At 46.4% G+C, this 13,566-nt stretch overlaps 1 protein-coding gene across 2 annotated transcripts in view; it reads left to right on the forward strand.

Moving 5' to 3' along the window:
• The first annotated feature begins 1,406 nt into the window (after nt 1-1,406).
• Nucleotides 1,407-13,566, forward strand: part of LRP1 (LDL receptor related protein 1) — a 97,162-nt gene continuing 85,002 nt past the window's right edge. For both annotated transcript variants that reach the window (XM_069079931.1, XM_069079935.1), the window contains exons 1-4: nt 1,407-1,692; nt 3,794-3,913; nt 8,881-9,009; nt 9,992-10,255. In XM_069079931.1, coding sequence (XP_068936032.1) covers nt 1,422-1,692; nt 3,794-3,913; nt 8,881-9,009; nt 9,992-10,255 — 784 coding nt within the window. In that variant the 5' untranslated portion in view covers nt 1,407-1,421. The remainder of the gene's footprint in view (nt 1,693-3,793; nt 3,914-8,880; nt 9,010-9,991; nt 10,256-13,566) is intronic.

Below are 13,566 nucleotides of genomic sequence, written 5' to 3' on the forward strand. Positions count from 1 at the left end.
GAAAGGTTCCCCTCCCTGCCAGCTAAGAGTGGGGATGGGGGTGGAGGAATCAGATGGTAGAGCCCTGGGAGTCCAGGCCACAGGCAAATACCTCCTGGTCCATCTCCCTTCCTAATACAGCATTCCCTCCCTCCCCACACAGATCATCCAACTTGGTTGTGATGGGAATGAGCCTCCTCCCGACTGTGGCCCAAATCAGAACCCAAAATCTCTCCTTCCCTAAACATTTGGGCTACTTGGACTCTTCCTGGACATGCCTGCCACCCCCCTAATAATTACTGGAGTAATTTTAATTTTAGGGCTCATAAGGGGCTGTCAGGTTTCTTTGATCTCTCTCTCTCTCTCTCTCTCTCTCTCTCACACACACACACACACACACACACACACACACACACACACGCATAATATATTCTCACACACATACACCCTGCCCATGGGTTAGGAACATTAGGTGGGATGGCTATCTCTAAGCCACAGCTGTAAATGCCGTCCTTTCAGAGCAGGGGAGAGGAGGTCTCTAATGAGATCTCCTTCCTCTACTTCTCTCTCCCCTATTGGGGTGGGACTTGGGGAAAGAGTCACCCAGGCCATCAGGTATTCTTTGGTGCCCTAACGCCCAGGTGGCCTGTTCAGGACAAAGGCTGCCCCCTTCCTTCATGATCTCTGTTTGGTTTAACTAGGATGCTGCCAATACACACATACACCCTTCCCATCACCCCTGTTTTGCCTAATAGGGGCTGCCTGGAAATGAGGGGGGACTGGCCAAAGAAAATGATGCAAGACCTGGCCCCCTCCCAGCCTCGTCCAGCCGCTCAGTGCTCTCTGAGATAGTGATTTTGAATGTAGTTCTGTCTTGTCTTTGGGTCTACCACTAAGGGTGAGGAAAGACAGGGTGGACAGAAAGCCAGCTCACTGTAACCTTTGCCCTTTCTCTGAGTCTTCTACCAGCCAGATCTAGGTTCTTGCCCCAGCCCAGGCCCCATCTTTTCCCCTAGTTCTTTACTAGAGCCGTGAGCTACGTATAGAGAAATGTCTTGTGATTTAGTAGGATTTTCTGCCTCAGATACACGATAATACTACTCTGCCTTCCCCCTCCCCCTGGACACTTGACCCCAGCCTGCCCTCCCTGTACTGTTCTCCCCAGTCCTCCTGCCCCTTCTCCCCCGCCCCCCAGCTCAGAACAATAAGACTGCCTAGGTTGCCAGGAACACGGGGCCTGCAGCCTGGCAGGGGGCATGGCAATAGAGTTTGTCATTGTGCTTGCCTGAGGCCTGGTTTCTCCTTGACTTTGTGCTAATCGGCATTTATGGGGAGGCAGCAAAGCCTGGGGATCTCTTCATGGGGGTAACTCAGGACAAGACCCTGAAAGGGAAGAAGGTTGGTAGCTCCTGGTGGGGAGAGAGGTTGATGTTGAACTCCAAATGCCTCAGTTCAGCCTTCTGTCAAATAAGGGAAGGATACTCTCCTGTCCTGGAGGGAATGGTCAGCTAACCCACAATAACCCGAGCCTGCCACTGACCTTCTCCTCATCTGCCTACCCTTCTCCTTCCCCAGGTCCACAGAGCAAGGTCCAGAGATGTCAGCCCAATGAGCACAATTGTCTTGGCACAGAGCTGTGTGTGCCCATGTCCCGTCTCTGCAATGGGATACAAGACTGCTTTGATGGCACCGATGAGGGACCTCATTGCCGAGGTATTGTGACACCCTCCCCACCACTAGCTCCTCCAGGGCTCTAGCCTCCAGAAGCAGCTGGATTGGGAGAAAGCACTGGACTAGGACTCAACACCTGAGTTCTAGCCCCAAGTCCTGCTACTAGCTAAAGATGGGACCTTTTCCCTTCTCTAGCTAGGTTTCCTAATCTGTAAAATGAAGTGGTTGGTCCAGCTGATCTTAAGTTTCTTCAGCCCTGGGATGTGGTTACTATTGGGGGAGGGGGGACAGCAGGAGGAAATAAGTTGTCTATCCATTGCCTTGGACAGAAATGCTAACTTCTCATTTAGTCTGAGAAGGGAGAATAGGGGCCTGTGGAGGTCAGGGTCCTCAGGGCGTGTTTGCAGTGAGTCATAAAGGAGGAGCTTCAACCCTGGGGGAGAAAGTTCAGGGCTAGATTTCTGATACATTGTGATTTTCGATCCTCTTTCCCACTTCCCCTAAACTCTCAATCCTCCCTACTCCTTTCAGCATTAGTAATCATCCACAGTCCTGGACCTGACCCTAGAAGGGAGCCAAATTGAGATGAAGCAGGGATGCTGAGGAGAGAATCTAGGGCAGGGATACATGAGCAGGGTCAGTGTTGGGGCTGGAGGGGAGGGAATAAGAGGAACCTTCCTGAAAGAAGGATAAATGGAGCCATGGGTGAAGGGCCATCAACCTTGAAGAAGGTTGATGCTGGGTGAAGGGAGCATCAAAGGTGACCATCCTGGAGAAAACTAGTGTGGTGGGGAGGGGGGCTGAAAGAAAGCCAACCTGGAAAACACTTCAGGGAGAGGGGGTCAGAGAGCAAGCCTGGACGAGACTGGGGGAAAGGGAAAGAGGGGATTGAGTCCCTGACTGGGAAATGGGGTGGGGGGAGTGGGGAGGAGGTAGGCACTTCATTTCGCCACTACTGGAGGATAAGAGGAAGGTTCTTCACGTACATGTGCGCCAAGTAGTTGGAAAACATCTGCCTTCGGGAGGAGTCACATCTGGATTCTGTTCACTGTTTGGGGATGGGGGGTGGGGAGGAGAGGAATTTGCAAAAGATTTTTTTTCTTCCTCCTGCTTGTTTATTTTGGCTCTTGTCTCTGGGGCCTGTAGAATAGGAATGGGGGAACACAGAGGGTCCAGGGTTTGAACTCTCATTCACCCCCCACACCCCTTTTTCAGCTATATTGATCGCTTCTTTCAGGGGCATTGGAGCAGGGGTCAAAAGTGGGCAGGTTAAAGGTCATTTTCTTTGAAGTCATGATATTCCTTCCTTCTCCAACTTCAAAAACCCAACATCCCCTAAACCTGGAGTTTGAACTCTGGGCTTATCAGCTTCCTGTGGCTTGTGACTTTATGCCCAAAAAGCCTCCCGCTCTAAAAAAAAAAAAAAAAGGCACATTCAGCTTTGAGATCCAAAGAACAGGACATTTTAACTCCTTTGGTGGGGGAATAGATGCAGCCTTATTGTCTCCCCACCAACACCCCCAAGATCCCTTTGCAAGGCTTACAGCTTTTAAACCTTTTAGCAGATCAGGCAGTTCTCAATCTCTGATGCTGGGGTTGGTGGGTAGATAGACAAAAGGGTCTTTGTGGCTGGTCTGCCGGGCCACCCAGCCCCACTTGAGGACCACTAATTGGGTTTCAGGCCTGGGGGAACAGGTGCTCCCCTATACACATTTTCTTCCCCCTCTCAGCTCATTCAGCTCTGTCTTCTGGGTGGAAGTGGGTCATGGGCAGAAGAGGGAAATGGGGAAAAGGTCCAGGGGGCAACTTAAGCACCGCTTCTCCAGGCTCCTTCTTCTACCCACCATCACCACTTAGCACCCCTAGGCAATGATTGCTGGGTTGTTGGAAGTGGGGGGGGGAGAGGAAGTTTCAGGATAGGAGGTGCAGCTCCCTTACACTGAGATCATGGTCCCTGAGCTCTCAGCCCCAAGCCCTCCCATCTTCTCATTCAGGCCAGAGGCAAGGAATACCATTACTTTCCTTAAGGAAGAGTCAGAAAACTTCCTAGTGGGTAAGAACACCAGATCAGCATGCTGAGACTCTGTTAATGGGACTCGGGGTGTGTTTATGTCTGTGTGTCCTTCTCGTCTCCCTTCCCCAGAGCTTCGAGCCAACTGTTCCAGAGCGGGCTGCCAGCATCACTGTGTGCCCACACTCAGTGGGCCCTCCTGCTACTGCAACAGCAGCTTCCAGCTCCAGAGTGACAATAAAAGCTGCAAAGGTGTGTGTGTGTATGTGTGTGTCTGTCTGTATGTGAGAGACAGACAGACAGAAAGAGAGACAGAGACAGAAGAGAGAAAGGGAAAAAATAGAGGGTGTGGGAGGGAACTAAAGAGGGAGGGAGAAGAAGGAGGAAAGGAAATGCAGAGGAAGGATAGGTGAAGGGAAATCAAATGAATAAACATTTATTAAGCACTTACTATATGCTAGACACTGTGCTGGATGCTATGGTCTCAATGGCCAGTCAATCAATCGATAATCGTGAAATATTTATTAAGCACCTCCATGGGCTAGGCTCTGACAATACCAAGTCATTTTTCATCCATTTCACAAACCATCAATCAAATCAAAACTAAAAAAGCACATGACAAAATTAAAAAGCAAGAGGATTCCACGATGAAATATTGGCCAGGCTGGCTGGCAATGATAGCTGTGGCTAATACAAAGGTAGTCTCTTCCTCAAGGACCTCACATTCTACTAGAAGAGGGGAAAGACAGAAACACAAATAACTATTTTCTTTTTTTTTTTTTAAGCAATTGGGGTTAAGTAACTTGCTCAAGGTTACACAGCCAGTTATTTCTGGGTGTGGTGCTGAGTATCTGAGCCGGGATTTGATCCAGGTCATCCCGACACTGGAGCCGGTGCTCTTACTCGCTGTGCTACCTGGCCACCCCAACAAATAACTATTTTCCAAGGCAGATTTGAGAGACTGTGTGGTATGGCAGATAGAGAGTTGGCCTAGGAGTCAGAAGGGCCTGAGTTCCAGTCCTGCCTCTGACATGACAGTATGACCCCAAGCCAGTCATTTAACCTCTCAGTGACTTAGGTGGTTCTCTGAAACTAAATTATAGATGAGTAGCTGCTATGTATAGTGGAGGCATTTTCTGTGTAAGGACATCTCTGTACCACATAAGGCAGAGTGTGATCAATAGCATTAAGGGTCACTTAAGACAGTCCCCTTTGACTCCCTCCTCTTGACTAATCTATCCCATATCCAATAAACTGCCTAGCCCTGCTGGTTTTGCCTCTGAGATCTCTCTCACAGTCATACTGTGCTCTCCCTTCCCACTGCTACTTCTTAATACAGACCTTCATTACCACACTTCTTTCTGACCTCCACTCAGTCCCACTTCCAGTCCATCCTTTACATAGCTGCCAGACTCATTTTTGCTCATGCATGGGGCCAATTTGGGTCATTTCTCTCCTCCAAACTTTGGAATGGCTCCTTATCCAGGGAATATCCAGGAGAGTCTGATCTCAGCTTGGCATTCAAAACCCTGTGCAATTCTCTGCCGCGCTGCCTTTCCAGCCTTATCTTATACTTCCTGCCTCCACATACTCAATGCTCTGGCCAAATGGGGGTACTTACTGTCTTCTGCGTACTCTGTGTACTTCTGTGTACTCTGTCTTCTGTGTACTCACCCACCTCTGTACCTTTGCTTATCCCTCCATGTTCTGTGCTTCCAATACCTTTCCCCACTCCTTGAAGCTGATTGGATTCCCATCCATCCTGTAAAGCACAACTCAAATTCTTTTGAGGTTTCTTTGATATTAGGTAATGCCTTAACAGTCAGTAATGACTTTCCCCCCACCCTTAGCCCTCATCTAAAACTTTGTACCAGTTGTTCAAACCAATTCAACAAAGATTTACTAAACTTTAGCCTAGCTTAGGAACTAGGCTAGTTTAGTAACTTCTGAACACAAAGTTGAAAAAAGGACATAGCCACCATCCTCAAAGACCTTACAGCCCATTGGGGTGGATATGACATAAACAGGTATGGCACAAGATCAGGATTACCTAGATTCTGTTGTCATAGAACGTGTAAAAGGGACCTTGGAACTTATCCAGGAGTTGGGAAAGTAATGGACTTACCCGCTAAGAATGGGTTGGGTCTTTTTTTTACATTTTGAATAAAGTTTTATTGTGTTTCAAAATGGGGGAAAAAAACATTAGCTCCTCAGCTGTACAAGGACAGGAAGCAGATTGGATATGCATCTCTGGCTTTAGATCTAGTCCAGGGTCTGTTTTTCCAGCTAAGGAAATTGAGGACCAGAGGGCTACTCAGGTTGTGATAAGGGCTAAAGAAAGATCCAAACAAAATGCTGTATGAACATGTTGAGGCAAGAGACAATTCTAGTCAGTCTGGAAAGGATGGGGGGGTCAGTTCGAGGCAAGGGACAAGGAAGACTGCTTAGAGTAGGTGACAGCTGAATTGGGCCTTGAGGAAAGAAAAGGATAGGGGCAGCTAGGTGGCTCAGTGAAGAGAGCACCGGCCCTGGAGTCAGGAGGACCTGAGTTCATATGTGACCTCAGACACTTAACACTTACCAGCCGTGTAACCTTGGGCAAGTCACTTAACTCCAATTGCCCTGCCCTGCCCTCCCCCCTCCAAAAAGCAAAAAGGTAAAAAAAAAATTAGAAAGAAAAGGATTTCAGTAGATGGGAATGAGAAGAGAGTACATACCCAACCTGAACGACCTCTGCAGATGTTTGAAGGCCAAGATCAGAAAACAGCAGTAGCAGTCCAATGTGATTGGAACAGAAAGAATATTTTAAGGGGTATAATGGGAAATAATATTAGAAAGATATATTGGAACCAGATTGTAGAGGACCTCACGTGCCAGGCAAAGAATTATGTGTTTTATCTTTTGGGCAACAGAGAATATCATGATCAGATTTTTATGTATGTGTCCTACGTCTTATCTTGTATTGTAGTTAAATCAGTTGGTCAATAGCAAATATTTATCAGGAGCCTAGTGGGTACCTGATACTCTGAAAGAGCCTAAGGATACAAAACCAAAAATCAAATACTGTGCCTGCCCTCAAGGAACTGACATTCAGTAGGAGGAGAAAACACATGTACATGAAAGGATGACAGGATTTAGGGTGTGTAAGCTGTGTAGGGAATGGATGAATACTGGTTCATTCTTTGTTCCTTCTCCACCTGGGTTCTAAGGCAATCAAGGGAAATATGCTGATATATATTTTAAAAAAATAATGAATGAATAGAAATGTACAGTCTCCCTCATGAATTAAATTAGTCCCCACCCCATTTTACAAATAAACTGGAGAAACCACTTTTCGCATTTTCTCTGTCTCTTCTCTCCTTTTTGTCTCCAACCCCGCCCCCCCAGTTTAATTAGGCTTAAATTAATAAACATCAGTGTTACCAGCCATACAATTTATAGATAATATAAATGAATGACAAAGGCATACTTAAGTATTTCAACAATGTTGTCAGCTGTGAGAAAGAAGAGATCTAGGGTAACCTGTAACTATGAACTACAACTGCGGACTGACTCCTCAACAATACTCCCAGAATAGTAATTAAAGGCTTTTCTTAGGATGTCTTCTCCACCAAAACATTTAAATTTAATTCTCTCAAAATGTCTCCTCAGACCCTCCTTTACAATTAACTCAGTGTCTGTGAAAAGAAGGCCATTTAGTACTTTTTCTGTCTTCACACAGTCTCTTCAAGCCATCACCATTGAACTCTATCCCCACGACTCCATAGGCTCTCAAAGATTCAGTAGTACCAATATCCACAGTCTCGATGAGAGAGGCTGTGGAAACTAGGATTCCATTTCTAGATATAAAATAAATACAAGCTAAATAGTTTGACAGGGTGGCAGCAGTTAGGAGAAATCAGGAAAACCTTCATAGAGGAGATGACTTCTAAGCTGAATTTTGAAGCAAACCAGTCATTTTTAAAAGGTAGAAACGAGGGCATTCATTGCAGGCAGGAGGGACAGCCTATGCAAGGGCATAGTGATGAGAGGTGCAGTCTTGTGTTTGAAGAGCAAGGAGACCAGTTTGACTGGATGGAAGGTTTTTTTTTGGGGGGGGAGGATATACATACATACATGTATACACACAAACACACACACTCATATATATATATAGACTAGAAGGTTGCAGTCTACAACTACAACTACTAGGTTATAGTCAGTTTGTGAAAGGTTTTAAATGCCAAAGAAATGTGTATTTGATCCTGGAGGCACTTTGTGGAGGAGAGGAGATAAATGGTAAGATCTGGGTTGGGGACATGTCACTTTGGAAAGGGGAGATAACTTGAGATAGAGATACCAGTTTGGAAGTCCTTTTAAGGGTCCAGACGAAAGGGGACGAGGACTTGACTTTAGGTGGTGAGCAAATGAGCAGACAGAAGGAAGTGATGAAGTCAAGGCTGTGGGAAGCAATGTGAAGGTGAAACTGAAAAGATGAGGTGATATTTCAAAGTTGTAAACCTGGGAGATTGGGAAGATAGTATTAACAGGCATAAAAGTTTAGGATGGGCAGTGGTGGGGAAAAGAAGATTATTTCGGTTTTGTACACTTTGAGTTTGAGATACTGATGAGACAGCCAGTTCAAAATGTTCACTGGGCAGCTGCTGATGTAGGATTGAGGTTTAAAAGGAAAAAAAACTTGGGCTGGCTCTGTAGATTGGGGAACCAGCTGTGTAGAAACGAGAAGGAGCTCCTGGGGACTAATGAGGTCACTGACAGAGAGAGAAGAGAGCCCAGGACAGAACTTGGGATTACATTCATTATTAAGGGGCATGATGCGGGTGATGAGCCAACAAGAGAGACTGAGAAGGAATGGTCAGACAGGTAGGAGAACCCAGAGAAAGTAATGTCCCTACAAGCCAAGAGGAGGAGGAGATGAGGGTGCTCAGCAGAGAAAGATGTGGGTGTCTGTGTGATGTACTACATATCCCCCTACTCAGCTGCCAGCTCCATGAGGGCACAGACCCCGTCTTCTCTAAGTTTGCTATCCCTCCTTGGCCTCCTACAGTGTTATGCATATCTGAGTAAGCACTTAATGAATATTTAATAGATTGAATTGTTGGAAGAGTAGTAAAAAGATGTGCTTGGAGGGGGAAGGATCTCTTGGTCTCCAGAGGAGGGTGTGGGGGCGATGGAGGTCAGTAACAGGTGGGTCTAACTGTGTTTTTTTCTCCCTAAAGACTTTGATGAGTGTTCAGTGTATGGCACATGCAGTCAGGTATGCACCAACACCGATGGAGCCTTCACATGTAGCTGTGTAGAGGGTTACCTGCTACAGCCCGACAACCGTTCCTGCAAAGCCAAGAATGGTATGTTGGTACAGAAAGACCAACCTGGACACCAAGTCTCGTCGCCGTCTGACTTCTTTCCTAATGTTCTTCTTGTTCTTATGTCCCTAGAGATGGGGTGGTGGTAGTGATGGGGCCTTCTTCCTTTCCGTATAGCCGCTGTTTATGGTGGGGTGCAGGTGGGGGCTTCTTTTCATTCACCTTCCCTTGCTTAGAGTTGGGGTATGTGTGTGCATGCCTTTGTGGCAGAGAGGACCTGACCTTCCTTAACTCTTCTGTGCTCAGAATTATATGGAGAGAAGAGGAAGGCCTTCCTCCCACTAACCCCTCTTTTATCCAGAAGCTGGTATGTGTGTGTGTGTGTGTGTGTGTGTGTGTGTGTGTGTGTGTGTTGGAAGAATATCTCTCTTTACACTAGTCTCTGCCCAGAGTGGGTATAAGGTCCCTTTCTCACCCTAATCTTCCTATTCCCAGAGCTGGAGTGTGTGTATGTGTGTGTGATATGTGTGTATGCGTGTATGTGTGTGTATGTGTGTATGTATGTATGTATGTATGTATGTAGTGGTGGGGGAACGCAGAGATGGAGAAGGGGAATTGCCTCTTCCTGGACCTTCTTTAACCAGACAGCTGTTAAGTGAACACGTATGTGAAGGCAAAGGCATGTTCCTCTTTCCTCTTCTGTAAATCTGGTGGGAGGGGCTCCCTTTCCCTCTTATCAGAGCTGATGAATATGGACAGGTCTCTTTCTCTTTTTCCTCTCCCCAGAGCTGTGTGTGTGCATGTGCGTGTGTGTGTGTGCGTGTGTGTGTGTGTGTGTGTATAATACTTTATACTTTGAAGTGTTAACAGTGTCTTCAAGATATATATAATTGTCGGTGTTCCAAGAATCTTAGGTCATAATTCTCTCTCCCCTTTCCCCCAAAGCTGCTTCTTTTTCCTGACCCTTCTTAGTTCAGAGCTGGTATGGTCCTTCCTGACTCTCCTTTCCTCCTCTCTTTCCCAGAGCCAGTAGACCGCCCTGCTGTGTTACTGATCGCCAACTCCCAGAACATCTTGGCCACATATCTGAGTGGGGTGCCAGTGCCCACCATTACACCTACAGGCACCCGCCAGACTACAGCCATGGACTTCAGTTATGCCAGTGAAACTGTGTGCTGGGTGCACGTAGGGGACAGTGCTGCCCAGACCCTACTGAAATGTGCTCGAATGCCTGGCCTCAAGGGCTTTGTGGAAGAACATTCAATCAACATTTCTCTCAGTCTACACCGTGAGTCACCACCCCCTAAAAGTAGTCCAGATTGCCTTTCAGCAGTAATTCAGGTGTAGGAAGGCAATAATTGCCTGACTTGTGAAGAAGTGAGAGGATGGACAGAATGATTCCTTGTGGTTTGTTGAGAGAACAAATGTGATGACTCCTATCCAAGCATTGAAACTTAAGGATGGATGGGATAATTCATGTTTGATATGGAAGGAAGGGATTGGATGGGATGATTCCTATCTGGTGATGAGACAAGGGGGTGAATAGTGGTCTTCCTGTCCAGTTTGCTGGCAGGAGGCTGCATAGGAAGACTTGTGTCTGTCATGGAGAAAAAAAGAGAATGGGTATGATTCATGTTTGATATGCAGGTCAATGATTTCTGTCTGGTATGGAAATGGTGAGGATGGAGGGGATGACTCTCTTTGATGTAGATGAAGCAATGTGGGGAAGGGTTTGCATGGTGTGATCCCTGTCCAAAATGGAGACAAAGGAGGATGCATGGGCTCACTTGTATTTGATGTGGATGCAGGGCATTGGACAGCATTCTTCCTATCTAGTATGGAAACAAGAGAGGATGGGTGGGATGTCTTCTGTCTGGCATGGGGACAGTGGAGGTTGGATGGGATGTCTCCTGTCTGGTATGAGGACAGAGGAGGTTGAATGGGATGACATGTATTTGATGTGGAGGCAGGGGATGACTCCTTAGTCTAATATAAAGACACTGGAGAATGGATGGGATGATTTATGTTTAATATGAAAGCCTAGGATTGGAAGGAGTGACTTCTATCTGGCTGGATCAATGCAGGATCATAAAAGCTAATTCCTCTGTTTTTTTATAGACAAGAGGATGGATGGAATGGCTTCTATTTGCTCTAGAGGCAAGGTGTCTCTGAATGGAATGACTCTTGTCTGATATGGATATAGGATTATGGTTTGAATTATATCTGCCTGACTCAAAGTCAGGGATTTGAACAGGACAACTTGCATATTATTTGTCTTGGATGGGAGACAGGGGATTGAATGAGATAATCGCTCCATATATATGCCTAGGGCTATGGATGCTATAGCCTGTACAGCATGCCACTTAGCCCATTTTTGGAAGGGGTTACAGGAGATAGGGAAATTCCAAGAAAAGGCAAGAAAGAAAGGCTTTCTAAGAAAGCATCTTCAGAAGATAAGACTGATAATGTATCCTAGCCCCCTAAAGAGCTGTGGGAATACAGAGCTGATCTTTAAGTCAGGGAAACCTAGGTTCCAATCTTGCCTCTGCTATATAATAAGTTAGTGACCCTGGACAAATCACTTAACTTTCAGTGCCCTGGGTGCCACTCTAGGAATGCTAATTGAAGAGCCGGTGCTAGTTGACAGAGGGAGTTTCCTTATCAGGAGATCCCAATGTCAATGAAAGTTACAAGAAATAAATTTTAAAAGACCCAAGGGAGGTAGAGAGGGCTATTAGGCCTCAGAGAGGCTTTCCCTAAGATCATAGAGACCCAGAGGGAATCAAACAGGGACATCTTTCTTGGATAATACCAGGATCTTAGTGCTTGGGACTAGCAGGAACTTTAGAGACCGTCTAGTAGTCCATGAATATTTTTTAGGTAACTATTTCACTATAACTGGTTTCTTTTGTAATCCCATCTATTTTATTCATTTAAAAAACATGTTCAGAGAAGGTTTCACCAGTTTCAAAGGTGAATGACATACAAAAAGTTAAGAACCTCCAATGTACTCCAGCCCTATTTATTTACAGCTGAAGAAGCCAGGGTTTGAACCTGGGTTGTCAGGGATCTTTGCTGACTATTCCAGGGTGGAGACACAAAGACAGAGAATGGGACAGATTGACATTTCCATCCTCAAGGCCTTTGGGATTCAGAGGTACAGAAGAGGAATGGGTTGACCTCAAGGCTTCCCAGCAGGGTGGAGTGGTTGTGAGGATGTTATGGTTGTGGGAGAGATGTGTTTGCAGTAAGGAACTAAGAAAAGGGAAAGTGATGACTCCTTTTTGCACTTGTGTGTTATGAGGTCCTTTCTTTAGGATGTCCTGGACTTTCCCTTTCCCATGCATTATGATTGTAGGGGAGGAGTCTGAGCTGGCTTGGGCAGGGCTAGGCTGGTTTGTATAACTTGGAGAGAAAAGGGCTTATCTAAGAAGGAACAGAAGAGGAGGGGTCAGTGCTAGATACAGACCCTTCCTTGAAGCAGTTTTGTGTTTTTTTTAAAAAATAATCCACTATCTTCAAACAAGAATCAGGGCTTGGTCACCAATTGACCTGGGGTGCTTTCATATAAAACATGGCCGGCAACACCTTGATCTAACGTGCCTGGTATAAGAAGAAGACTTTGGGGCTTTTGTTCATGAGTCAGAGAGCGGGGAAGATCCCCCCTCCCAAAATCTTTCAGAGATTAAATTCCCTATTCCTACTGAGAAGAGAAAAAGAGAAGGGGAGCATATGGAGAGGGTGGGAGTGAGGTCTGAGAGGAGACACCCGAAGATAAGCATGGTTTTGCCATCTGCTTCCTTGAAGAGACCTTGGATTTGGTGAACTGAGTGAGACCAAGAAGCTAGGATGGCCTTTTTGGAGCAGAGAAGTATCTGAAACTATGTGCCTTGAATTAATTAGCTCAGGAACAGCCCAAAACATAATAGAAACTAAAAAGAATGCTTTTGAGAAGATGTCTCTGCTATCTCCTGGTCTCTTAGGCCCCTGTCCAGGAAGGGTGCTTACTCAGACCTGACCACTTGGCTCTGATCCTTTCCTGAAGCTCTGTTTGCACACTAGCCCCAGAAGACACTACTCATCCTGGAGGCCCATTGGTTAGGGGGATAAGCCCTCCAAAGTCTCTCGTTGACCCCAAGGAACAAGTAACCCTAAGGTGTGAATCTTCTCGTATACTTTGGATTTGGGAGGCAGTGAAGCCATCATCGTCCAGATGCTATCACTGGGGAGAAAGGGAGGAGATATGGGGCTCTCGATCCCCAAGAATTTCATTCCCCCCTCACCCCCTCACCCAGACTCCTTGGGCCTCATTTAGGCGGGTCTGGGCAAATTCAGCTCCTGTACTTCCCTCCCCAGCCCTAGGGGAAGGGTGGGTGCCCCCATGAGAAGGGGGAGGTAACCCTGGCTCGGTCCTGTCCTCTTCTTCCCTGCCTCCTGAGAAACAGGAAACAGCCTTAACCAGCCCCACCTCGTTTGGCAAACAGATCCTGCCTACTCATTATTTCATTAGGGCCCCATTTGGGTGCAGAGTCCAGGAAAGTAGGAGCATAGAGGCTTTAGGGATTGGGTGAAGAGGTGTGTAGGGGGACAATCAAACTA

The sequence above is a fragment of the Petaurus breviceps genome, unplaced genomic scaffold (genome assembly GCF_028583685.1).
Source record: "Petaurus breviceps papuanus isolate PSGF00001 unplaced genomic scaffold, PetGlider_PUasm1.0 154, whole genome shotgun sequence".
In the NCBI taxonomy this organism is placed as follows: Eukaryota; Metazoa; Chordata; class Mammalia; order Diprotodontia; family Petauridae; genus Petaurus; species Petaurus breviceps.